The sequence below is a fragment of the Mustela erminea genome, chromosome 5 (assembly GCF_009829155.1).
Source record: "Mustela erminea isolate mMusErm1 chromosome 5, mMusErm1.Pri, whole genome shotgun sequence".
NCBI lineage: Eukaryota > Metazoa > Chordata > Mammalia > Carnivora > Mustelidae > Mustela > Mustela erminea.
In genome coordinates this window covers 21,489,112-21,514,284 of record NC_045618.1, presented here as the reverse complement: position 1 = coordinate 21,514,284, position 25,173 = coordinate 21,489,112, and the positions used below count along the sequence as shown (strand labels likewise).

Genomic DNA, 25,173 nt, shown 5'->3' with positions numbered 1-25,173 from the left:
TTTTTGTACCCAATGAGAAATGTATTTTCTTCCTTTTCCTTTTTAAAGATTTTATTTATTCATCTGAGAGAGAGAGTGATCGAGCGAGCGAGCACAAGCAGGGGGAGAGGCAGAGGGAGAAGCCGACTCCCCGTGAGGCTTGATCCCAAGACCCAGAGATCATGACCTGAGCCAAAGGTAGACGCTTAACCGTATGAGCCACCCAGGAGCCCCCAAGAAATGTTTTTTTTTTCTATTTTAGATCGTGATCCAATATGTACACACCCATATAAAAGTAAGCTAGCTTCTACAAAACATTATTTACCTTAATAGTGTGTATCAAGAAAAAAGTTTTTAAGATGCTGTTTTTGAGTCATGAAATTACTATCTCATTAACCATGATTTAAAAATGCACAATGCTTAATTGCTTCAAAGATATAGTATTTATTAGAACTACAGCAGCAAAAAAAGGGGATAAAAAGGAAAAAACTAAATGGCACTAAGTGGTCAGTCACAGAGCTGACTGATAATTATGAATGTTAAAAAAATTGCTATTCAGAGAAAATACAATAGGTACATTACTTAGATGATGCATAATGCTTATATACATAGGAAACATAAATATAAAATAGCTGTCTTAAGGTAAAAAAGGATATAGACCATTACATTTTAATTTTTAATTTATAAAGGGTTTTATTTTAACTTACAAACTACTAAGAGACCAGATTATATCCACTTCGCTTTTATTTTCTTGGCGCCAAAACAATTCACCGATGTGTTCTTTTTTAAATACCTGTTCCAGATCATGGTACAAAGTTTTTCATTCAGTTGTATAATGTTAGGAAAACTTTTATGCCAAAATATACAGCGGTAAAACAAATCAAACCAAATATCCTCTCCTAATATTTTTAAAAGTGAGAAGTTGGAACCAAATAACTGACAATATTAAAAGAGAACAGAGGTTTGCAAGAAACTCCTAAAGCCACACACATTTAAGCGTTACAGTAATACGCTTCCCACCCCTACCCCTTCACCCAGTGCCTTTGGCCTTCCCCAGAAACCCCTCAGAATCTGTCTCAGACTTCAAGAGGACGGGGCTGGTCCACTTGTCTCTGGCCTGGCTCTGGCCTCCTCATCTGCCAAAGCCTCACAGTACTGTGCTGGCCAGTCCTTGGGGTCTTGATTATGGACTTTGGCCACAAACTTAAGAACTTTCATCTTGCTGGTTTCCAGGTTGGTTCGGGGGCCCCACTGCAATTCATAGTCTACGGGATCAGTGTGGGGTATCCGCCGGTACTCCAGGTAACGCTGCCGCACGAATTCTTCGGTGATAAGTTTCTTTGGGTCCCCAAACACTAAATGCTTCTTTGTGGGGTACACCCCTAAGCGACGCAGGAAGTCCCAGACCTCCGTTTCCTTGATGGTATTGCCCTTCATAAAGATGAGACCCAAAACAATCATCAGGAGGCCGGTGGTGGGCGTGCCCTGATCGCCTCTCACCTCCGCATCCTCCTCCACCGGTTCCAGGGTGTTGATCAGGATGTAGGTGTTGCTTTTGGGTTCCAGTTCCACCAGCTTGTACCCGAAGACGTACTCGAGGCGCTCGGCGGCCAGTTTGAGGAGGTCCGGGAAGATGTCCTTGTAGTCCCCGATGACGTGCTTCAGTATGTCCGTGCGCTTGATCGGGATCTTCTTCTGGTCCTTTATCAGCAAGAACTGCACCAGCTCGGCTACCTTCAGCTCCAGCTGCTGCTGGGACCTGGGTCCCACCTCCGGGGAGGCCTCGGCCCGGCGGGAACCCTGGGACGAAGAGCTCCGGGCCTCCTGGGAGCTGCCCGCCCCACGGGAGGTGCTCGGGACCTCCTCGGCGGCGCCGCAGCCCCAGTCCCTCTCCCTCTCCGCCTGGGAGTTAGGGCGGCCCCGGCTCCTCGGTTTCTGCAACATGTCCCCGGCGGCGGGAGCCGTAACGGGCGGCGGCGGCAGCAGCGGCTGCAGGATCGCAGCGGGTAGCGGGAATTGTGGGTTGGCGCGCGGCACGTCTGGGCGGCCGTGGGCGGGGCCAGAGGGGGCGCGCGTTGCATCATGGAGACTGCGCCTGCGTCGGCGGAGACTGCGCCTGCGTCGGCGGAGACTGCGCGTTGCGTCGGGGGCGTCTGCCCGGCAGCGGCGGCGGCAGCAGCGGCAGGGGTCCCGCGGCGGCGGCAATACCTGTAGTCCTGGCGGTGGTTCTCCTTGTAATTTAGAGCGTTGTCCTCACCAAACCACCCAAAGAGGAACCGAAACTCCTAAGTCTGCGGCTAAGTTCAGGACCACACTCCCTGGCAAGCACTGCAGAAAGTGAGTATTAAGAGTGGTAAAATCGCTAATAGTTTCAAAAAAGTCTGAAAGTGGGAGAAAAGTAGGGTGAAGAGGAAGGTGAGAGCGTCAAGGTGAGGCAGAAGCGTTTCCTGCCACACAAAACGACGTTAAGAAGAATAAAAGACCCAGATCACTCCCTCCCCTCGGCTTAGGTTCAAACCCACACAACCCTTCACCCGCCAGCCCCTAAGAGTTGTCTAAAAGTGAGTGGTAAAAAAGCAAGCTTGCCTTGCAACCAGGACTCTTCTTAACCGCGTTTTCACTCTTTTCAGTATTTACGGTCTATGCATTAAACTCCCTCTGCTCAACAGCTAGGACAGAACCACCCCCTAAAGCACGTTACAGTGAGGTCTTCCCGCGTCTGTCTTTTGGAAAGCACTTGCTCCCGTAAACTGCCTTGGGCCCGCAATCACAATTTCAGCAGAAGTGGCTAAGAAGAGGGCTGCAAACAGAAACGTGATCCCTCAAGAGATCCCCATCTAATTTTGGGCATCACTGATCAAGAGCTGCCATAATGTGAATCTCTTAAATTAAATCTTCTTAATTTTTAATATCTTAGCCTTGGGGCCCAATGAGAAAGAAAAGAGAACCCAGGAGTGCCATTCTTCATAATCTGTGATGTGTGCACTTTACAGATATATTTTTAATTGTGCAGCTCTAATAGCCAACATGAGTCATTTCATTAACTGAAGCCATCTGCAGTCTGCTGCTATTACTTCTGCAGATCTTAGCAAATGGGTTCCTTTTCTATTTACTGTCTTGAAGAGAAGAAACTGAATTTCCTACTTTGTCTTTTTAAAGCTGCCCAGAAAGTGGGAAAACTTCAAAGAACCAAATCAAATTGAGTTCCTCTTTAATGCAAATATATTCAAAGGAAAGCAATTCAAAACACATTATTTGAATAATGGCATCAAAACACAACCCTATTAAAATTTCATTAAGTGCTAGTAACATAAAATTTTTGTTTGTAATTCAATATGAAAATGCAATCTGATAATGGCCCTGGAACTGCAAATCTAAATGTAAAATGATATTCCATGTTGTGATGCAAGTAGGCTAAGATCTGGGAAACTATGAGTAATAACTTTCTGTTCCACACAAGGTCTAACAACAATATATCCTCAAGCATGCATCTTAATGACAGACGCTTACTAAGAAAAACAAATATATCATCAAGGCATTCTTTTTTTATTTTTTTCTTTTACAATGAAAATTCCTCTGCTTCATTTTCCTTCCTTATAAATTTGGACTTTTGTTAAAACTCCTGCAATCAAGAATTCTGCAGAGGTCCCTCCAGAAGGATCAATTGTACCCTGAATTTAAAAAAAGAAAGAAGGAGGGAGTGAGAGAAGGAAATCAGCAACCGACAGAGGAGAGAGAAATGGAAAATGAGATGAAAACCTTTGTCAACAATTAGGCTGCATTTTCAGTATAAATCTGCAGTGTCCTTCAGCAGCATCTTAATTCAGATTGTTATACTCAAAATAAGTCAGAAAAGATACTAGTTAAAACACCTCTCTACCCTGTCCAGGAGAATACAGGTGAGAAAATACAGAAATGTAATAATAGTATTTGAATGAACTTTAGGCATTGCATGAAGTCATCCAGACCACCCTTCATTTGAGAATGACGAGGATGTTTGGGGAAAAACTGTAGTGGTGATTATGGTAATAACAACACTGACAGTAATTATAATACATAAACAACAGATGACAGTTATTACAAAGGTAACTGTGGGTCAAACTCTAAGTGGTCTACATGTATTGCACTTCATTTAATCACCACGACAACCCTATAAGACCTGTGTGTGGTGGTTTTCTACTCACAAAGGAAGAAACTGAGGCACAGAGGAAAATATTAACTGTTTGAGATCCTACAGCAAGTAAGTGGTGGATCTGGTCCTAAATGAAGACCGCGTCCTTCCAGACAAATATGATGTCCTTGAAAAAGCGAAGGTATGGAGTTAGATGGACCTACGTTAGAAAACTTTGTGATCCCAGGGGAGCTACGGACACTCCTTTCTGTCTCCAGATCAACAAAATGAGATTACCATAGTCTTTCCTTATCCCGAGGGAATATGTTCCAAGACCCTCAGTGGATGCCGAAACTGCAGATACCACTGATTCCGATATATACTGTTTTTTACTATCATGCACATATACCTATGATAAAGTTTACCAGTTAGGCCCAGTTAAAGATGAAAAAGAATAACAATAACAAAACAGAATTATAACAGTATATTTAATTAAAGTTATGTAAATATGGTCTGTCTCAAAATGTCACCCTTCTTATGATGTGAGATGATAAAAGGCCTACATGATGAGATGAAGTGAGTGAATGACACAGCACTGTGATGTAGTGTTAGCCTGTTACTGACCTGAGAGGAGTCAGGAGGATTGTCTGCTTGCACAGGGCAGCTGACCAATTGTAACTGAGAGTGAAAAGCGAAACCACAGTTAAGGGGGGTCTACTCTAATAACCCAGGCATCAGGGAACTAATGAGATAGGCTTGTCAAGTACCTAGCTGGAGTCTGGGGCAGAGAAGTTGGTAAGTTTGTTTCTTTCCACAGGGTTTATGTTAAGGAAAATATCTGAGGACTCTACAAAGCTCTATGTAGAATGTTGTTTACTAACATGAAACACTTATACACACAAAAATGAGGAAAAGTTCTGGAAAGAAATCTATCGAGATGCTATTAATTATTTTCTTTTAAAAATGAAATTCAGTGTTAATTGTCTTGCTTGGGAGATAAAAGCCTGCTTCCCTGACCCCCCCCACCACCCACCTGCTGCTCTGCCTACTTGTGATCTTTCTCTCTCTCTGTCAAATGAATAAAAATAAAACAAAATAAAAAGAAATATGTTCTCAATGATTTTAACTTCCCATGACACCATCCATGCTCCAGCAGTTGTACACATTCAGATTTTCAGCAAATTCAGTGTGACTTAAATATGACACTTGTGACTTTGTTCAGCCAGTGAAGTAATAAAGACAAGTGGGGTTTGTTTGCTTTTGTTTTGTTTTGTTTAAGATTTATTTATTTGACAGAAACCATGAGAGAGGGAATATAAGCAGGGGGAGTGGGAGAGGAGGAAATCAATGCAGGGATCATGACTTGAGCCAAAGGCAGGTGCTTAACAACTGAGCCATCCAGGTGTCCCAAGACAAGAGGTTTAAAAAGAAAAATTTTCAGTTTTTGTTAATGACCTTAATACTTTTATTAGACCCAAAAGAAAAAAAAAAAAAGAAAAATTCTTTGAGGCAGAATTTAGCTAGCTAAGATCTCGAATGCATTGAACAAAGAAATGCCTACCAGTTACCAGTTGCTCTTTAGATGTCTCTGAGTAATTAATTGCTTTATTTCATCTCCTTGGTAGCAAATGACTGCCAACAAGCTCTAATCATCTTTATTATCTACTGGATTTTCCTCTTCATTCACTGGTGTTTCTTGCAGAACCAGAGAAAGATTTTAAGTTTCCTGCCAACCACATAGTGCAAAAAACAGGTAAGGGCTTTCGGGGGAGAAAAGCAATAATAAAAGCATGCAGCCACCATATATGAGCAGCTTCTCTGCCTTTTCCAGTCAAAGAAAGTGGGACAGTGTGCAGCATGTGAGCAAAGGAGTTGGAGTGGGGGAGGCAGATACTATTTTGGTGAGTAGACAGGAGGAAAAGGATTCCAGATACTATAATTAATGGTTGCAATAAAATCCCTTGTGTCCACTCATTTGTAAAAGATCTGTACAGGTTAAATCACACAATAGGACTCCTCAATAACACTTTGTCCCTCATGGAAGAACACTTTAAATGACAACAGGGCTTCCACCAACAGAGCTGGTTGAAGGGGCTGGAGAGGTGGAGCTTGAGGAGAAAGCTCTTTCTAAGCATTGCAGCCATTTGGTCCAGAAACACCTTATTAGACTCTTTTCAAAAAATAAAAACCTTCCAGTTACACAGGGCCTTTTACTTACAGAAATCATTAAGGTCTAGTAAATTATAAAATTATAGACACATAAGGTCTCAAGAGTAGCCAGTAAGTTTCTTGTTTGCTTGTTTTGCCTCTTGCACTGCATCTTTTCTCCTTTAGGAAAAGATGCTTCTTCCAACCTCTACGAGACCATGTTAAGGCTCTCCCTTTCTTTCCTGGGTGCAGGAGATTCAGACCAGCCACAGCGACTGGTTCAGAAGTCCAGTCAGCATCCTTTCAGAGGTTCACATAAGTTCTTTCTCCAAGCCAAGAAGCGGAGTGGTGACGTAAGCCTAGCCACCTTTGCCTTTGCTTGGACATAGCCTGCCTCATGGTGAAGCCAACTCAAAGATCTAAGGAGATGGAGAAATAGTCCTAATGCTGCCATTTGAATTCCTGGGTCCCAACTTCAAGGTCAGATTCCTGGGGATAACTACTTAGGGAAGCAAGTCAAATCACCTTTTGCTTTATCTGCTTCCAATTGGTTCTTTTCCCTTGAAACCTGAAAAATTCTGGCTAAACAGTATCCAAACTCAATTAAGCAGGAGAAGAGTAGGTATTAAGGAATGAGACTTGGTTTCAAGAGAATGGAGCTATACAAAGTGAATATTACCTATAAGGTTATTGAACACAATGAGAGGTGATCTCAATACAATTTGGCATTTTTACTATTTCTGGGCATGATCTGTGGTTGAGAAATGCTCTTATGATTTTAACTGCTAGCAATAAGGCCAAAGTAGAAATCATGAAAGACCGCTTTTCCATGTAGAATGTACATATGAGCTAATCTGGTGATTTAACACTGAAGAAAGAAGTTTCAGACAACCTAGAACTTATCTTAAAGTATTTGTTATTCTAGAGTAGCTGTGTTCTCCATTTTTAACACAAAGCATTTTGCCGCACCTTTCAAGGTGACAGAAATCTCATTCTTTTCTTGTAGGTTTCACTGTCACCTACAATAGAGGTATACTCACAGGGCAAGGACACTAAGGAGGAGAATGGACAAGGCTAGTACTCAGAGAGGGGCAAGACAGATAAGCTGTTTGGAGAAAAATGAACAAATTGAAATGGATTAAGAATAAAAGAAGTGAATGAGAAAGAAATGAAAATACTGAAGGCAGACAAGAAAAACCTCACATGTATACATAACTGGTGGTCCTGAAGAAGATAACAATTACAAACTGAAAACCAGAAATAATATTCAGAGATGGCTGTAGGAATCCTGGACAGATGGTGGGTATGCACAGACCCCTTGTCTCTGGGCCCTTCTCCTTCCTGGTTCCATCCCTTGAGCTCCCTTGAGCTAAATAAGCAACAAAAGCAGGTATGCGTTCAAGGCTGGAGAGTACACAAAAGCCATGGGTGCTCCAAAATCTGCAAAGGAGAGTGTACAGGCTTCTTCCTCTCTGAGATGCAAGAGAGCGCTTGGGTACCTGGTAAGGAGAAAGCCTGCCCCTTCCCAAAGACTGGGAAGACCCAAGATCATATTGTACTTGTGGGTATTCAGCTGGCAGAAAGCCAGGTCTCTCTTCTGAGAGAGCCTACAGCTTTGAGGGTAGTTCTTCAAGAGCCTGTCCAGGCTGCTGACTAATTGCCCTCAGAGGAAGCCTTACTGGAAGGTCAAATGCTATCAAGCCTTGATGTTGGGAGAGGCCTTGAGCAGTTTCAAGCCCATTCAGCCTGGACTCCAAGAGGCCACATCATGGTGCCTCAGGAGACATGTAAACAGTGTGTTCTTTGATTCACAGTGGCTCATAAAAGCAAAGTCTGCTGTGCCAGAAACTTCTGGGCCTCTGGCCACCTGCCAGCCTACTTACCATTAACTCTAGCAGCATGAACTGTAGAGGAATGAAAGAAGTGCAGAACCTGGCACAGGTGAAATAAGAAAATGGCTCATTAAAGACAACCCAAGAATTTAGAGAAGCAGTAAAACTGACAAAAGAGCTACATTGACCAAGAAAGAACACCCAAATTAATAAAATCGGGAATGAAGGAGGGGATATCACTACCAACCTTGAAAAAAATTAGAATGCTATGAGCAATAGAAAACAATAAATCAGATAAATTTGGTGAAATGGAAAAATTCCTGAAAGTCACAGGTTTCAAGAAGAAACAGAAAATATAAGTAGGCCTAAAACAAAGAAAGATTGAATTAGTAGTTTAAAAACCTCCCACAAAGAAAAATCCAGATCCAGGTGGTTTCATTGGTGAATTCTACCAAAATTCTTTTAAAAATAATTTAAACCAACTTTTTACAAACTCCTTCAGAAAACTGAAAAGCCAATTCCCAGCTCATTCTGAGTCCAGTATTATCTTGATACCAAAACCAGACAGTAGGAAAACTACAAACCAACATCCCTTATGAACACAGATGCAAAAATCCTTATCAAAATAGTAGCAAATTAAATCTAATAATATATAAAGCAGATTGAAGACAATCCCTATCAAAATTCCAGCTGCATTTTGTACAGAAATTGACAGACTGATCCTAAAATTCATAAGGAAATTCAAGAGAGACAGAATAGCCAGAACACTTAAAAAAGAACAGGAGGACTCACATTTCCTCACACTTCTACAATATGTTAAAACTTACTACAACACTATGTTAATCAAAGCTGGCCCAAGCATAAACATATTGTTATGGGATGAATTGTGTCTCCCTCCTCCTCAAATTTATAAGTTTACGTCCCAATTCCTAGTACCTCAGAATGTGACTGAATTTGGGAATAAGGTCTTTAAATGGGTAAAGTTAAAATGAGGTCATTAGAGAGGGCTGCTAATCCAATAAGACTGATGCCGTCAGAAGGACACCATTCTTCTTCACCCCTGAAAGAAACACCAGGCATGTGTGCACACAGAGAGAAGGCCATGTGAGGACAGAGTGAAAAGGCAGTGGTCTGCAAGTCAAGAAGAGAGGCTCAGGAGAAACCACACTAATGAACAGTTTGATCTTGCACTTCTAGCCTCCAGATTGTTAGAAAATAAGTTTCTGTTGTTTAAGCCATCCAGTCTGTGGTAGTTTGTAATGGCAGCTCTGGTAAACTGATACACATAGAGAGCAATGGAGCAGAAGTGAGAGTGCAAAAGTAAATCCATACATCCATGGTTAGAAAGAGGGACCGAGGTAATTCAATGGGGGTAAAAAGAGATGGTGCTGGGATAATGGATATTCACATGCAAAAGAATCAATTGGACCCTGACCTCATACCACATACAAAATTAACTCAAAGTAGAAGATGGGCCTAAATGTAAGAATTAAAACCATAAAACTCTTAGAATGAAACACAGGAGCAAATTTCATGGCCTTGGGTTTGTCAATGACCTCTTAGATAAGAGACTAAAAGCAGAAGTGATAAACAAGAAGATTTGTAAGTTGTACTTCATCAATGTTAAAAAATTGTGTCCAAGGATACGCAAGAAAGTGAAAAAGTTGGGGCACCTGGGTGGCTTAGTGGGTGTAGCCTCTGCCTTTGGCTCGGGTCATGATCTCAGGGTCCTGGGATCGAGCCCCACATCGGGCTCTTTGCTCGGCAGGGAGCCTGCTTTGTCTTCTCTCTATGCCTTCCTCTCTGCCTACTTGTGATCTCTCTCTCTCTGTCAAATAAATAAATAAAATATTAAAAAAAAATTTGAAAAGGCAGTCTACACACTCTAGGGGAAATTGTTTGCAAATCATGTATCTAATAAGGGACACATATGCAGAAAATAAAACAACTCTTGGAACATAAGAAGATGACAGAAATTCAGTTGTAAAACTGGGCAAAAGATTTGAATAGACATGTCTCCAAAGATGTAAGAATGGCTAATCACATGAAGAAATGTACAACATAATTAGTCATTAGGGGAATCCAAATCAAAACCATAATGATCTACCACTTCACGCTCCAGAATGGCTATAAACAAAAAAGGCAGATAATATCAAGGGTTAGCAAGGAGGCAGAGGGATTGGAAACCTCAGATATTGCTGGTGGGAATGTAAAGTGGTACAGCTTCTGTGGAACACAGTTTTATTCTGGGGAATGGGGAATGAACACTAAAGGGTATGAGATTTCTTTTTGGGATGATTGAAAATGTGACAAAATTAGATAATTGTGGTTGCATAACTCTGAAGTATGCTAAAAAATATATTGTATACTGTAAACAAGTATATTAATAAACCTGTTTTAAAAAGAACCCAAAGAAGGTCAAGCTGAAGAATCTTGAATAATTTTTTCCTTCTGAAGTATAATGAAGTGAAACAGAAAAAGAAAACAGTAGTGAGAACCATTGAATGGATGCAGTCAAGACACCCAGACTTTCTGGATCAACAGCAACAGAAAGAATTTGTAATTAAAAAGTTAAACTAGAATGGAGCAGAGTCTACTGTTGAAACAGTGATTTTTGCCATTAGCACAAAAATGTTTCTATTTTGGGCAATTAATGAACATTTTTATGCTACATGGTTTATGGAACATAGTTTCATCCTTCCTCGGCCACCAGTTTCTTCTGGGTCCTGGAAGACCTCTCACTGGTTAGGTCTCAGCCTCTTCACCTGCAAAAAGGTAGGGGTGAGTTAGGCAAACTCTTTTCAGCTGTAAAACACTATTAATATATGAAAGAATTCTGAGGGGCACTTGGTTGGCTCAGTTAGGCATCCAACTCTTGATTTGGGCTCAGGTCATGATCTCAGGTTTGTGAGATTGTGCTCTGCATCAGGCTCTGCACAGGGTGTGGTTTCTTTTAGAATTCTCTCTTTCTCTCTAATAAAATACGTGTGTATGTGTGTGTGTGTGTATGTATTTAGATAAAAGAATTCTAAATCAGAAATCATACACACGTGTTAAAAAGGAAATAGAAAGCCCCTCCTGAAAGTACCATTTAAAGAAATACCTGGTTCCTCGTTTATTAGATGTCAGTATGCTGGACCATCCTGAGCTTCCCAGAGCATATGCTGGTAAAACAATAAATTTCCTAACTTGTCTCCATTTTTCCTTAAGCGACACAATTCTGTAACTTCTAGGACAAGTGGAGGTCTCCATTTAAAACTACTCTGTGGGAATGAATCTTTAACAGCAGCAAAATATCTTGAAGAAATGGGGGCTTGTTTCTCCTGCTTCCTGCCATCCTGTAACAGAGACACCAGAGAAAGGTAGGCTTTGGGGGGTTGCCTTGGCCCTTGGGTATTCTTGAGAGGAGAGCAAAATTAAAAGATAGGTCATAAAGTCAATCATGCAGGCATCGGGATCCTTTCAGAATTGGATCGACCTGCTCATGAGCAAGAACAAGTACCTGTTCTCTCAAAGAGATCTATGGTATCGAAACATACCGACCTCACTATGAAAATAGCATTTGAATTAAGCCTAGTGCAATACGTATAACTTAATTCAGGATATTCACAAAAATGCAAAATCAGTTAACATCTGCAAAAGTATGTATTTATGAAAAGGTGTATTTATGATACATGATTTTAAACTAAAACCTTCTTTGTTTTACAAGCTTATTTTTTATTTCTTCATATAACCCTGAACTGAAGGCAAGATCTACTGCAATGAAAAATAAAGTAGCAGCCTCCCACCCTCCCCCCCAAAAGCGGTTCAGACACATACAATGGATTAATAAGCAAGTCACACACAATTTAAGGTACACATGTGCTCCTGATTGGGCCCAACCTTGACATGATCTCTCTTACCCTGATGTCATCACTTTACTAAGCTACATTCCATTAAATGAACTGAATTTGGTTCCCACCCTGTCTTAATTATGACAGCTGGGAAGAGTGAGGTTCTATACAAGAACCCTATCAGGATCATGAAACTTAAAAAAATCCAGTGCGAGCATGATTATGGGGAGACATGTCACCTCATCGATCTTGGGGTTCTGTCCACTCATTTGGCTGACCAGATTTCAAGTGGACCTTCTGAAAGGCTGCCCATCTGGTAGAAAAAGATAATCTTAACTGTAAAAGAAGACAACGAAGAACAGTGACAATCGTTTTTTCAGTTAATACAGAAAATGAGTATTTTCAAAGACTAAGAATTGATGTAAAGTATCTTCCTACCTAGGGGAAACAGAAAGTCAGATGCTCTGTCCTTTGTACATGGGCAACCCTTTCTCTAACTTGGACTCTCACTCACCTGGACAAAAAGGCATAATTGTTGCTTTTCTTAGTATGAAAACTGTTCAAATGAGCAAAATCTGCACTCAACCAGAACTCTCACTTCTGTTTACTTGTCTACCAGCATTAAAAGACTGAATGCTATCCTATTTCCATGAAAACTTGCAAATCATTTAGGGCATATCTAACAACCCTGCTAAACAGAGAAGTTGGCCACCTCATTTGTTAAAAAGTTACTAGTTCTCTAAGAAGGTACCCTGAGAAACTCAATATTAAAGGAACCTTAGTTCCCTATCCTCTAAGGCTTTCCTTGCATGTGCAGGAGATGTTTTGGCTGCTAGTGGAGCTTTCAGAAGCCTTGAACAAAGAAAATATTAAGAATGGCATTCCAGGCAATAAACAAGTTTGATCTCATTTGGACAAAAGGAGGCACAAATAAGTCCTAGGGAAGGAAGAAACAGAGAATGGGTAAGACAGAACACACATTTTAATGTCAGGGAAAAAGGCAACTTTATAAATACAAATATGCTAATTGGGGGGAAATCAGATGGGGTGATGAACCATGAGAGACTGTGGACTCTGAGAAACAAACTGAGGGTTTTGGAAGGGAGGGGTGTGGGGAGATGGGTGAGCCTAATGGTGGGTATTAAGAGAGCACGTATTGCATGGAGCACTAGGTATGGTGCATAAACAACGAATCTTGGAACACTAAAAAAAAAATAATAAAAATAAAGTTAGGCATGAAAATAAAAAATATGTTAAACGGCAAACATCTATCAGTGCTGTGGTTGAGAAAAGTGATTCAAGGAAGAGATAAAGCCCCACACCTAAGCTGAGAATCATATGCGTCCAGGAAGGAAGAAAGAGCAGAGGGGTACCTGCTGCCTACTTACATGTCTGACCCAGCTGGTTGGCTGCAGTGTTGCTTCCCACAACTAGGAATCCACTGTGGGAAGGACAGCCCTAAATGCACAAGAGGCAGAGGAGCTCGGTTTTCTGAAGGGCTCCTGCCTCTTGAAGATGGACTGTCTTCTGGATGGATAAACCAGGGCATCTTTCTTGAGAAGTGTGATTTTTTTTTTTTAATTCAGATTTTACTAATCTCACAGGCTTGAGAGAGGTGGTGTGGGAAAAGCAAATGTTAGCTAATTAACTGTTTCCTGGGATCCAATCAGTCATTAAAAATGTGCTTGTGCAATTTTCTTGAGCTGCTCAATTGTTTCTAATTACCATTGGTTCATACTACTCACGCATGTTTTCTTTTCCCTTCACATCTATTTCTAAGCAAATTACCTAATTCAGTGTGGTTATTACTCTGGATTACTCTGGGTATATTACTATATATTGTGAAACTTCACACAGTAATTAATGTGGATATATCTGTTATGCTTAATCCTTTGTGCCCAGGTGTGATTATCAGGTACAAATTACAGAAATTCAGCCCAACTCAATTGCTACTTAATATTAACATCCATTCACTTGTTCATTTGATTAATTGTACTCAAGGGTGATATTTTCTAAATTTATAAGAAAATTATACAGCCCACATAACAAATGACTGGTTTAAGAGTGGACATTGGCCCAGTTCTGGCTAATGAGATACTGAATATTTTGGTGATATGTGGGGGGCGGGGCATCTGAAAAATGTTTACTTGCTCTCAAAAAGAGGTTCACAGGAAAACAATTCCTCTTCTACTAGACATTTTATATCTGCATGTAATGCCTCAAGCAGTGGCAGTCATCCAGTGACCATGAGCAGAACTAAACTGATACATCAACATATTGAAACTGGTAGAATGAAAAGCTAGAGAGAATCTGGATCTTAGATGACTTCTCTGGGCTGCTGAACCAACTAACTCTGGAGCAGCCCACCTTTGAACTTGTGATTTGAGAAAATTTATGTCCTTTGTCATTGAAGGTTTTGTGAATTGGGTTTTATGTAACTTAGAGCCCAAAGCATCTCAGCTGACATCTGTAAACAAGAGAATCCCAGCAAAGGGAATGTATCAGTTGGTTGTTCACACTTCACCTGGTGAAGCCAGGGCTCCCAGTTATCCGCCATGTGCCAACCCCCTTCACCTAACTCTGAGATCTATAGATTGAAATACTGCTGAAGGTTGCGGTACAAGACTGCAAGTTGGCAGTCAGCCGCCCTCTCTATGGCAAAAAGACATATAGATGTTATTGAGGACCTGCAAAGGTGGAGGAGCTATGATTTGCCCCGATATCTGGAATCTGTAAGTTCGAAAAGCAGAATTTGCTTGGAAGTCCTGTAGATATGTCCTTATATTTCATGGATCTCACCCTAGCCTCAGTGACGCCCATCAGCCAGTGGTTCCTTTTGAGTACCTGCTGAGGAGTTTACTCTCACTATACACTAGAACTTCAAAGGATATCACAAACTTCCCATCACTCAATTCACTGTTTCAAGCAGGGTCATTTCTCTACCTGCCTGATGGACTTGGCATTTTAGCTTTCTAAGGCCATCTTCCAGGAGACTGAATCTTCAGTTCTCTGCCACTTGGCCTATACTGGTCCCTGACCCCTAAAGCCCTACTCTATGCTACAGACTTCGTTCCCAGTTTTCTTGGAAAGAGAAGACAGGAAGTTATAACCTGAGGGTCTGGAGGTTTTCAGGAGTGCCAATATGTCCTGACTGTGTGGACTCATGCAGCATCCCCAAGTCTAGCCTTGTTTCCTACCTATAACTATTAGTAATATAATGAAGACCAGGAGACAGCTGAGCTCTGAGAGTCCCAGGATGGCCAGCTAGTCACATGTTCTCTCCTGCATCTGATGATGCCTGGGGTGGAGGTGTGTCCAGAGGCTGACCTACTACTGCTCCCGTTGGCCTTTGATAAGGGTACATGCACTTAGCACAGAGAGCCAAAATCAGTGACTCTACAGACCAAAGATAGTATGGAGAAGCTGCATCTCTGGAAGAGCTCAGAGTGAGAAGCAACTATTCCAAGCCAGAGTTGGAAACCCAGGGGCCTCTGAGCAGGAGAGAGGGAGCCCATATGACCTACCTGAGGTGTTGGCCAGCTGTCTCCATTGACAGAGAAGTTGCAGTGTAGGTCTGAAGAAAATCTAGCTCTATCTGATTCTGAAAATGGACACCATCTCTATTCCTACCCCGCCCTCTGCCATACCTAAAGTGCGACAATGTAGTTTGCCAGCCCAGCTGCCCCTTTCCCACAGAGGGAAAACAGTCCCACCCTATCTGCCTCCATCTCTTCCTGTTACTCTTTCATGGCCTTAAAGGGGATCTTGCCATAGCCACCAGCTAAGCCCAAACCAGCACTGGGGGAACTCCTAGAAAAATGATCAGGCAGAGCAAACTCACATGTACACTGAAGAAGCACAGTGGTTTAAAGAAAGGAGAGAGCCAAATTCCAGAACAGATGGCTACTATGGAGCAGAACAAATAGAAGAAACATAAATAGACTATCAAATAAAAACATAATGAGAACACATAAGGAGATGTTATTAGAGCACAATAAAATGCTTCTAGAACAGAATAATTCTCGTTTTTTAAATTTAAAATTCTAGGAGAGGTACTATAAAAGAGAATAGTCCCTGCTGAAAACCAAATCACTTATTTAAAAGGTTCAAGTGAAAGATGTGTCACACAGTACAGGACAGAAGTTAATGGAATAAAAATCAATCACAGGGGAAATATCAAGAGATGAAGGGCAGAGAAGGAGGCAATATTATATAAATCACAGAAGTTTGGGAGAAAAAACATATGACAGAATAAGCAAAGAAACCATATAAAAGGAAATGCAACTCAAGTCTTCAGATTTGAAAGGGCTCTTCAAAGGCAGAATTTAGCCCCATCCTTGCTAAAATTTCTGAATTTCAAGAATAGAAAAGTTGTACAAGCTTCCACACAAAAAGAGTTCAATTGTTTCTAGAAACAATCAGTCTAATATCCCACTTCCCACTTGTAAACCAAAATTCTCTACACAGGCAAGCTATTATTACGTGAGTGCAAAGGGAAAGATTATGGGCCTTGCAGAGTGGGAAGCAGGTGCCCCAGGTGTCCTCTTTGAGAATACTCCAGTATACTGTCACCAAAGAACCAAATCAAACAGGGACCTATGGGACGTGAAGATACTTTAATAAGCATTAGGACAAATCTTACAATATTTATTTTAAAATCTCAATGGACAATGACAACGTGAATGTAAATGATACTACATTTGTTCATCATGATTCTCAAAGTAGAAAAAGGAAGATTTTGGTAAAAGCCTGGGCCCAAACAATCTCAGCATATCCCAGGAATAAGAAGAGGCAGGAGATGGAATATAAGGAAAAATGATTCTAAGGGTCTTGTCCAGGCAGAGTGAGATCAAGAGGACAGTGAAGATACTTCAGTGGGAGGGTGTGCTATTTATTAAGGTATGATCACTCTGCTCCAAATCCACTGCTCTCTCGTGCTGGGGTTGGATCTCTGAAAGTTATGTTTTTCTTCTGTTAGATGCCTTTCTGTTGGGTTCTTCTAATAAGGAGCAATGGGGTAGCCTGAAAAGTGGGGCAAGGGGTAGGACATGCTTCTTCCTGTTTGCTTGCTCTTCTGGTCAGTAAGGTCCTTGCAATACCCCCTGCCTTGGCATCAGCAATTGATTCCAACTTCTCTGAACACTCGCAAAACCAGCTTCACTGTGCTCTCACACAGGAATGATCAACAGCAAGGTACATCCCTGTAGATATTAAAAGGATATGTGAATATGAGTTACGGTGTTCACTGGTACTTTTGAAAACCAATGAAATGGGCAAATTCCTTGGAAAACAATCAAACAATACCTATACAAGAAAAAAATGCACAAGGTTATAACAGTCCTGGGAACTACTGAATCTGTAATTCCAAGTTTTCCCTCAAAAAAACCCCAAAAAGCCCAACCTACCAGACTTCACTAGTGAAATCTACTGAATGCTTAAATGAGAGATAACATCAGTCTTAAATGAATGCTTCCAGAAAAGAAAAAGAGGAACTATTCCCATTGTGTTTTATAAAGAAATCACAACTTTAATATAAAAAGCTGACAAGGACATTTTAGAAAAATGAAGATAAAAGGCCAATCTCCCTCACAAATATATAATCAAAAGCCCCGAAGAAAACATTGACAAACAAAATCGAGAGATTCAGCATTGAGAAAGCTGAGTTTAATCTAGGAAAAGCAAATTGGCTGAACATTCAAAAGTCAATCAAGGTGATTCACCGTATTAACAGAATAAAGTATATCTTTCATATGGTCATCTCAAAAAAGAAAAGTCAAGGGAGAAAATTCAGTATCTATTCATGATCTTAAAAAATACAAACAAAACAGGAAACTCAGAAATCTGGAAAAAGAAGGGAACTTAATTTATCACTGCAAATAATCTGCATTAAACATCACTCTTTATTGTGAAGTATTGAAAATGTTCCTCTGAGATGAGGAGTAAAAGTTGTAAAGATTGAAAAAAACAAAATTGTCTTTTTCTTTCAAATGACATGATTCTATATGTATAAAATTCAAAAAAAATGTACAGATAAACCATTAGAATTAACAAATTATCAAAGTGGTTGAAGATAAGATCCACATGCATAAATCAGTTTCGTCTCCATTTTTCAATGACAAACAGAAAATGGAATTAAAATAAATGCCATATGTGATACATTTTCCCAAAGATGAGTCCCATAAGACTTTGGTACTATAATGTGGGTGGCTGCTTCTCCCACCAAGAAGTGGGGACAATTCTTCCACCCCCTCAAATATGGGCTAACTTTGTGACTTGTTTTGAACAACAGAGTGTGGCAGAAGTTGCATCATGTGGATTTTGGAGCCTACGCCTGAAAAGCCCTGCATCTTCTGCTTGTCCTCCTAGGAAACTCCCTTTCACAGTGCTGTCTTTGCCATGGACAGATGTCCCACCCAGACTAATAAGTGATGACAGGAGAGGCATCAAAGTTCTGAGTATGTAACTGAGGCTATTGGAACCGACCACCAAGCATCTTCCAGTCATTATCTGAACACCATCATAGGAGGGACTCCAGGCAAGACCAACAGAATACCTATAGAGGGGCACCTGGGTGGCTCAGTGGGTTAAAGCCTCTGCCTTTGGCTCAGTCATGATCCCAGGGAGCCTGCTTCTCCCCTGCCCCTCTCTCTGCCAGCCTCTCTGCCTACTTGTGATCTCTGTATGTCAAATAAATAAATAAAATCTTAAAAACAAAAAGAATACCCAGAAAATCATCAGAGATAATAAACTGTAGGTATTTAAGCCATGACATTTTGAGGTGGTTTGTGGCACAGCAGGAGATAACTGATCACTATGCACAACACTATGCCAAAAAAATTAAAGATGGGTAGATAAACAGGATTTATAGATAATGAAAAATATGTAGTATCTCTACTCAGAAATTTATAAAACAAAATATTATCAAAAGAAATTAAAGATGATCCAAATAAATATTCATAGGATGGAAAACACACTGTGGTAAAAATGTCAATTATCTCCATATTGATTTACTGATCCACTATAATCCCATCAGAAATTCTAGCAGGGTTTCCTTGTAGAATTTGACAAGCTGACTGCAAAATTTATACAAGAATGTAAAGGGCCATGAATAGCCAAACAATCTTAAAGAATAAAGTGTTTACTTTATTGGATACCAAGATTTACTTACAAAGTTTTAGTTATTTAAGAGAATGTACGATAAAGACAAAAAGACCAAAAAAGCAAATAGAGAATCTAGGAAGAGATCCATAGATACAAGAATACTTCTACATCACAGGGATGATATTGCACAGCAATGACGGAAGACTATCTTTCGAATAATTGGGTCTAGGTCAGTTGGATATTATGTGGAAAAATATATCCATATTTATGTGGAAAAATAAAACTATATTTTTGGATCATAAAAAAACTAACTCTCAGTAAATTATAGTTGTAAATTCAAAAGGGGAAATAATAAGACTATTTAAAGTTAACAGAGGAAAAAATCTTTATGACCTTGGAGTAGGAAAATTTTATTTTAATCTAGACACCAAAAAGATCATTATGAGATGAAAAGGCAAGCCCCTGAATGGAAGAAGATAATATGTGGGTGTATATCTACGTGTGTGTGTGTGTATGTGTGTGTGTCTTTCTGACAAATTACAAACAACTTGATAAAAGAAGGGCCTATTTCCGGAATATATATAAAAACTCTTTAAAACAAATAAGTACCTACAACACAATGGAGAATGGGCAAGAGCTTTTTATAGGTACTTCACGAAGGAGGGTATCCAAATGTCTAATAAACATATGAAAAGGCATTCAGCCTCATTAATAATTAAGGAGATGCAGAGTAAAACTATAGTGAGATACCATGATTCACCCACCATATTGGCTCAAAGGAAAAACACTGGCAACACCAAGGATAGCTGATAATGGAAAAAAATGGAACTTTTGTACTCTGCTGGGGAAAATATAAACTGGAACAACCACTATGGAAAATTATAGGACATTATCTATTAAAGCTGAACCCATGTACCCTAGAATTTTACTTCTGGGTAGTGCACAAAAAAATATTTAAGTGAATGTTCATAGCATTATTTGCAATAGTCACCAAATTGAAATAATCTAACTGTCCATCCACAATAAAATACATAAATAAAATGTGGGACATACATACCGTAGAACACAATACAGCAACAAGAATTAAAGAACCACACCTAAATGCACCAACACGAATGGATCTCATTCTTTCTTTGTTGCTTTTGTGCCCTGCCCTCCCAGGATATGGGTACCAGAGGGACCCTCTTAAAAGCCTTTTCTCTGCTCACCATTACAGAGGTCCTGACCTTACTTAGGGTAAGAGGCAAAGTCCTTTAAATCATCCACACCAGCAAAGCCCCCAGCAGCACCTCTAACTTCAAGGCCTTTTACTTTCCCCTCAGACACTCGCCTCCAGCCCTACCTCTCCTTGCTGCTCCCAGAGTATGCTCTGTACTGGCTATTCCCTCTGCCTGGACAGTTTTCCAACCCCGCCCCCTCCTAGGCCTTAGTCGATGGATCAATAGATCACACAGCTCACTCTCACCTCCTTCAGGTCTCCAGCAACAGGAGAGCACCTCTCACCACTCTATCAAATAGCCCTTCAGTCCTCATATTTCTTATGTGTTTCCTAGTTTTCCTTTTTTACTCTAACACTTACCTGCATGTGGCATATGATTTATTTACCTTTTTTTTTCTATCTCCCTGAACTAGAATAAATCTTCACAAGAATGGGAATTTTGTCTGTTTTTTTCTTTTTCATTGCTCTATCCTCAGCATCCAGAACATTTCCTGGCACACAGAAGGTGCTCAATAAAATCCTATTTAAGAGTGGCCACATAAAAGGCACTGAAATGTTAACTGAAGCTCTCTCTATGCTTAGCAGGAGCTTGTCTACCAGTGGGCCTCACTAATGGTTTCCCCTACCTCCCCAGACCTTTTCTTCTCTCCCTGGACAGTGGATTTCTATGGAAAGGAATCCTCATGCTTCAGCCCAAGGATGGTTGGGACTAGCAGTTAGTGCTCTGGGAGTTGCAAAGAGGGAGTGTGAGATGGCCAATGGAGGCACACCCTCACCCTTCTCCCCCAGACCCTCATTTAATCCTATATGACAGAGACAGTTTGTGTCCCTAGAACATCCATGTGTGCTGCAGGAGCTCCAGCATCCCTCAAAGATGGGATGGGTCATGTGGCCAAGTCTGGAGAAGCAGAGTTGTGCTTAACACAACAGGGTTGAGGCACTTAACAGTCAGGGGACACCCCTCCCCCTTTCTTCTCCCTAGGCAGCTATGTGGGGATCATGGATAAGATGGTACAGACACAAACAGAAGCAGTCTCAACACCTCTCTAACTGCACAGAAGAAAACTGCCCGGAGGAGTTGCTCAGCTCATATGAGACACTTTGTGAGCAAGAAACAAACTTTGTTATGTAGAGCCATTGAAATTTCAAGGTCTTTTTTGTTTGTCTGTTTTGTTACTGCAGCATAGATTAGCTCATCCTGACTCATCCCCATAGGCATCGCTCTCCTGCCTTAGCTGTACCTGTCATCTCTCCAGCTCTCCCTAATGTCTCCCTGGTGCAACCTCTGTCTACTCTTGGAGAGTGACAACTTCATAGCTATACAGTCTCAGCTTGGGACTCGGGGGGGTACCGTGGGTATGGGTCTAACTGCTTATTATACAGATTAAACCAAACCTCTAATTTTTGCCCCATTCACATCCCTGCCTTCAGGAACATCCAAATAACAAAACATTTAGATTCATATAGAGTTTTTTTCTTCCCAGAAGTTCAAAGTTCATTTAAAATGTCAGCGAAAAGAACAAAAGGAAATGTTACTATTATCTTTTGAAAACTAGAAAGAGTGCAGCCCTGAGGTCTTAGAAACTGTTTACCACTTAAACACCAGGGCACAATCTAAGCTCCCATTTCATGGTTTTCTCATTTTTCTACAACTCGACATTACCTTGAATGCTATAATTTCTATCCCATTTCCCCATCTTCAATAAAAAGCTCATCTGTAAGGGCGCCTGGGTGGCTCAGTCGCTTAAGTCTCTGCCTTCAGCTCAGGTCATGATCCCAAGGTCCTGGAATCCAGCCCCACTTCAGGCTCTCTGCTCAGCGAGGAGCCTGCTTCCTCCTCTTTCCCTGCCTGCCTCTCTGGCAACTTGTAATCTCTGTCTATCAAATAAATAAATAAAATATATTTTTAAAAAAGCTCATCTGGGGACGCCTGGGTGGCTCAGTGGGTTGGGCCGCTGCCTTCAGCTCAGGTCATGATCTCAGGGTCCTGGGATTGAGTCCCGCATCGGGCTCTCTGCTCAGCAGGGGCCTGCTTCCCTCTCTCTCTCTTTGCCTGCCTCTCCATCTACTTGTGATTTCTCTCTGTCAAAAAAATAAATAAAATCTTAAAAAAAAAAAAAAAAAAGCTCATCTGTATCACTCAAAGAATACCTAGCTGAGGCCTGACTATCATTTTGCCAGTATTTTGAAGACCTTAATAAGTTATTTCACCGCTATATGAATACCAACCATCACAGGCTTTGGTTCCTAATTTCATATATGACTTTTAACATGATTATGTTCCCAAACACAAAAATATACAATAACATAATGGAGAGATGTATTTGGGGACTGGAAACCACAGAGGTTCACCACTGTGTAGCTGGACATCTTGGTCTAAAAAGAAACATAGCGAGGGAGGATAACACTTCTTTCATTTCTCACTTCTTTTCCACTCTTATGTATTCCCTCGAATACATGATTATAAAAGTGCCAAACACAGGTCAAATACATTCGCCATGGAAAACAAGATAAAAAACAAAGTTTCCTGCTTCTCACAACTACTTTGTATTAAAGCACAATGATGATGCTTTCTCTACTGCAGTGATGCATACAGATAGAATCTCTCTGAGAGACCCTGTATCAATGAATACAGATAGAATCTCTCTGAGAGACCCTGTATCAATGAATACAGATAGAATCTCTCTGAGAGACCCTGTATCAATGATGCTTTCACAAAACACACCAGCAGGCAGGATCTGTATGATTCACAGCACAACCACCATTGCTTATCATGATGCTTTTTCTCGATTAAGATCCTCATGGGGCAAACACTATTGAAGAGGGTAGAAAACAGAGGTGGACATATGTATTAGGTAGGTAGGCCTTTGGGCTATAAGTGATAGAAGCCCATATCTCTGTCTTCGGCTTTGCTCTCTCCCTGGAGCATGGCTTTCATCACACACTGGGAAGCGCAAAAGTGGGCAGTGCTGAACAGCACATTTCAAACTCTGCCAATGGGGACAGGCTGCCTGTGGGACTCCCTGAGCTAAGTCCAGATATTCTGAGGAGTAGGATTCTCCAGTCTACCAGGGGCTAGTTGCCACATCCAAATCAATACATTCATGCTGTCTGGACAGGGAGCTCTTGCGGTAACTGTAGGACAGGAAAGAGATGCTGGGCAGGGGATCTCGGTGGTCCCTACAGCCTGGCCTCCATTCCCTGCCTGCTTCATATGGTCACCAGGGAGCCCTGAAGCCTGAGGCTGACAGTGAAAGCCTCTGACCCCTAGCCCAGATGCCTGAGTCAAAGAGGATGTCCTGAATCACAGTGGAATAAGAGCCTTCTGGAGGGACAGTCAATGCAAAGACACCAGAGCTCAGAGCCTTGACAGCAAGGAGTAAGGACCAGGAAAGAAGAAATAGGTGGAAGCAGGAAGGGCACAGCAAGACTAGCAAATCCTGGAAGCAGGTATTGCCAGGGTTCTGGAAGTTCAAAGAACATGTGGAATGTGGGGGCAGGCCCAAACATTTAGTGGCCAGAGCCAAAACTCAACCAACTCCCTGCCTTGAACCACAGCCCACACCCTGCTGATAAAGGGCAATTCCACTGAGCCAAGGTGGAGGGGAACGGAGGAAGCCCAGGCACGTAACTGTACTTGTCCTGCTGTGGCAGATCAACGGTGGGGGAGGAGCCTGCCCCGGGCACCCACCATGGAGAAACGAGAAGAACACTGTCTCTTCTGATGTGGGGACCAAGTTCAGAGTCCTTCAAAGGTTTGGCTGACAGACAAGGAGACTTCCACAAAACATTTCCTAGATGCAGATCCTGTTACTGCTATTTGTTACCTGGGAAACTAGAACAACCACATAGAAACGAAAAGGGCCAGATCTCAGACACAAAAGTTCCTTAAGTACAAAATTATATTAAAATGCTGTGACTTTTTGAAAAGGGTTCCAATGTAGTGATTGATAGAAAACATTATGCTTTTTTTTTTTTTTCCCGACAAGGAGACTGAATGTCTTATTTACAATTACTCAGGAAATGGCAAACGTAGCAGGGCTTTCCTATTCTTGGAGCACAGGTCAGAGTGAGCTGAGGGACAATTTCTCATCCGTGGGAGAGGAAGTCTTTAGCAACGAGGCAACCAGCCTGCCTGCAGCTCTGGGACCTGTGAGGGAAGCAGAGAGCTTCCAGGGACACACTCCAGGGCCTGCCACTCTCCCTGTGCTAAATGTAGAGGAATGCATGGTGCCCACATGATGCATTGGCCCCCAGGGGCTGAGAGGAGGTTGCTAGAGCCAGACCCCCAGAAGGGAAAAGAGAGGGACAAGACAACAGGGTTAGTACATGAAGATCCTCAGACAGCGCTTTCATTCCCAAAGCAAAGAACAACCAATAAGAGCCCAGTCTCTATCTCACCAGAAAAGTCAGAGGGCTCAGAGTGTTAAGCTGGTGTCCCACAAGGACAGTGGGGACCAACTGGTGCTGGAACGGGACAGGGAAAGTGGCAGGGCCTCATGGAAGCTGCATTCCCCAAAGACCCGGAAGATGTCAGAGAGGTGAGATCTCAAAGTGAGACGCCAGCAACCCTTTCCCACCTGGCATCCTTGGAAGGAGCTGTGTACAAAGGTCAAGAACTGGATCACCAGGGGCCTTGAGAGAAGGGCAGCCACAAACACATGATGCTTCTGGCAGCCCCCTCAAAGCCCTGTAGGCAATAGTGGTACATCTCCCAGCACAGCATCCTCTCGTGGGAGAAACAAAGGCTGATGGTGAGGTCCATGGTGTACAAGGAGGAGTCAGAGCCAGAGATAGTTTGAATTTTTAAAAAAAATGTAAGAAAAGGTATATATCGGGGCATCTGGGTGGTTCAGTCGGTTGAGCGTCTGTCTTTGGCTCAGGTCATGATCCCGGGGTCCTGGGATCAAGTCCCACATCATGCTCCCTGCCCAGGAGGGAGTCTGCTTC

The 25,173-nt window shown here is 41.6% G+C and overlaps 2 protein-coding genes and 1 long non-coding RNA gene across 8 annotated transcripts in view; 1 reads left to right on the top strand and 2 right to left on the bottom strand.

The window, feature by feature from the left end:
- Window positions 1–25,173, bottom strand: part of FAM189A1 (family with sequence similarity 189 member A1) — a 480,984-nt gene that overhangs the window by 134,071 nt on the left and 321,740 nt on the right. The gene's annotated exons all lie outside the window — the stretch shown is intronic.
- Window positions 706–2,166, bottom strand: NSMCE3 (NSE3 homolog, SMC5-SMC6 complex component). The gene is made up of 2 exons (XM_032342240.1): window positions 2,146–2,166; window positions 706–1,968 (listed from the first exon to the last, which is right to left on the bottom strand). Exon 2 carries the CDS (start codon window positions 1,921–1,923, stop codon window positions 1,063–1,065), a length of 861 nt encoding a protein of 286 aa, XP_032198131.1. The 5' UTR covers window positions 1,924–1,968; window positions 2,146–2,166; the 3' UTR covers window positions 706–1,062.
- Window positions 2,231–9,784, top strand: LOC116590464. 4 transcript variants are annotated; one of them, XR_004285619.1, is made up of 5 exons: window positions 2,231–2,316; window positions 3,613–3,878; window positions 5,716–5,843; window positions 6,491–6,718; window positions 7,245–9,783. It is a non-coding gene; the product is annotated as an uncharacterized LOC116590464 (long non-coding RNA). The 4 variants fall into 4 exon arrangements; XR_004285621.1 differs by having other exon boundaries at window positions 2,242–2,316; window positions 3,440–3,878; window positions 7,245–9,784; XR_004285620.1 differs by lacking the exon at window positions 2,231–2,316 and having other exon boundaries at window positions 2,419–3,878; window positions 5,793–5,843; window positions 7,245–9,782.

Bases quoted from the DNA above. Each gene is read 5' to 3' on its own strand.
- NSMCE3 (XM_032342240.1), bottom strand. From the start codon at position 1,923: ATGTTGCAGAAACCGAGGAGCCGGGGCCGCCCTAACTCCCAGGCGGAG.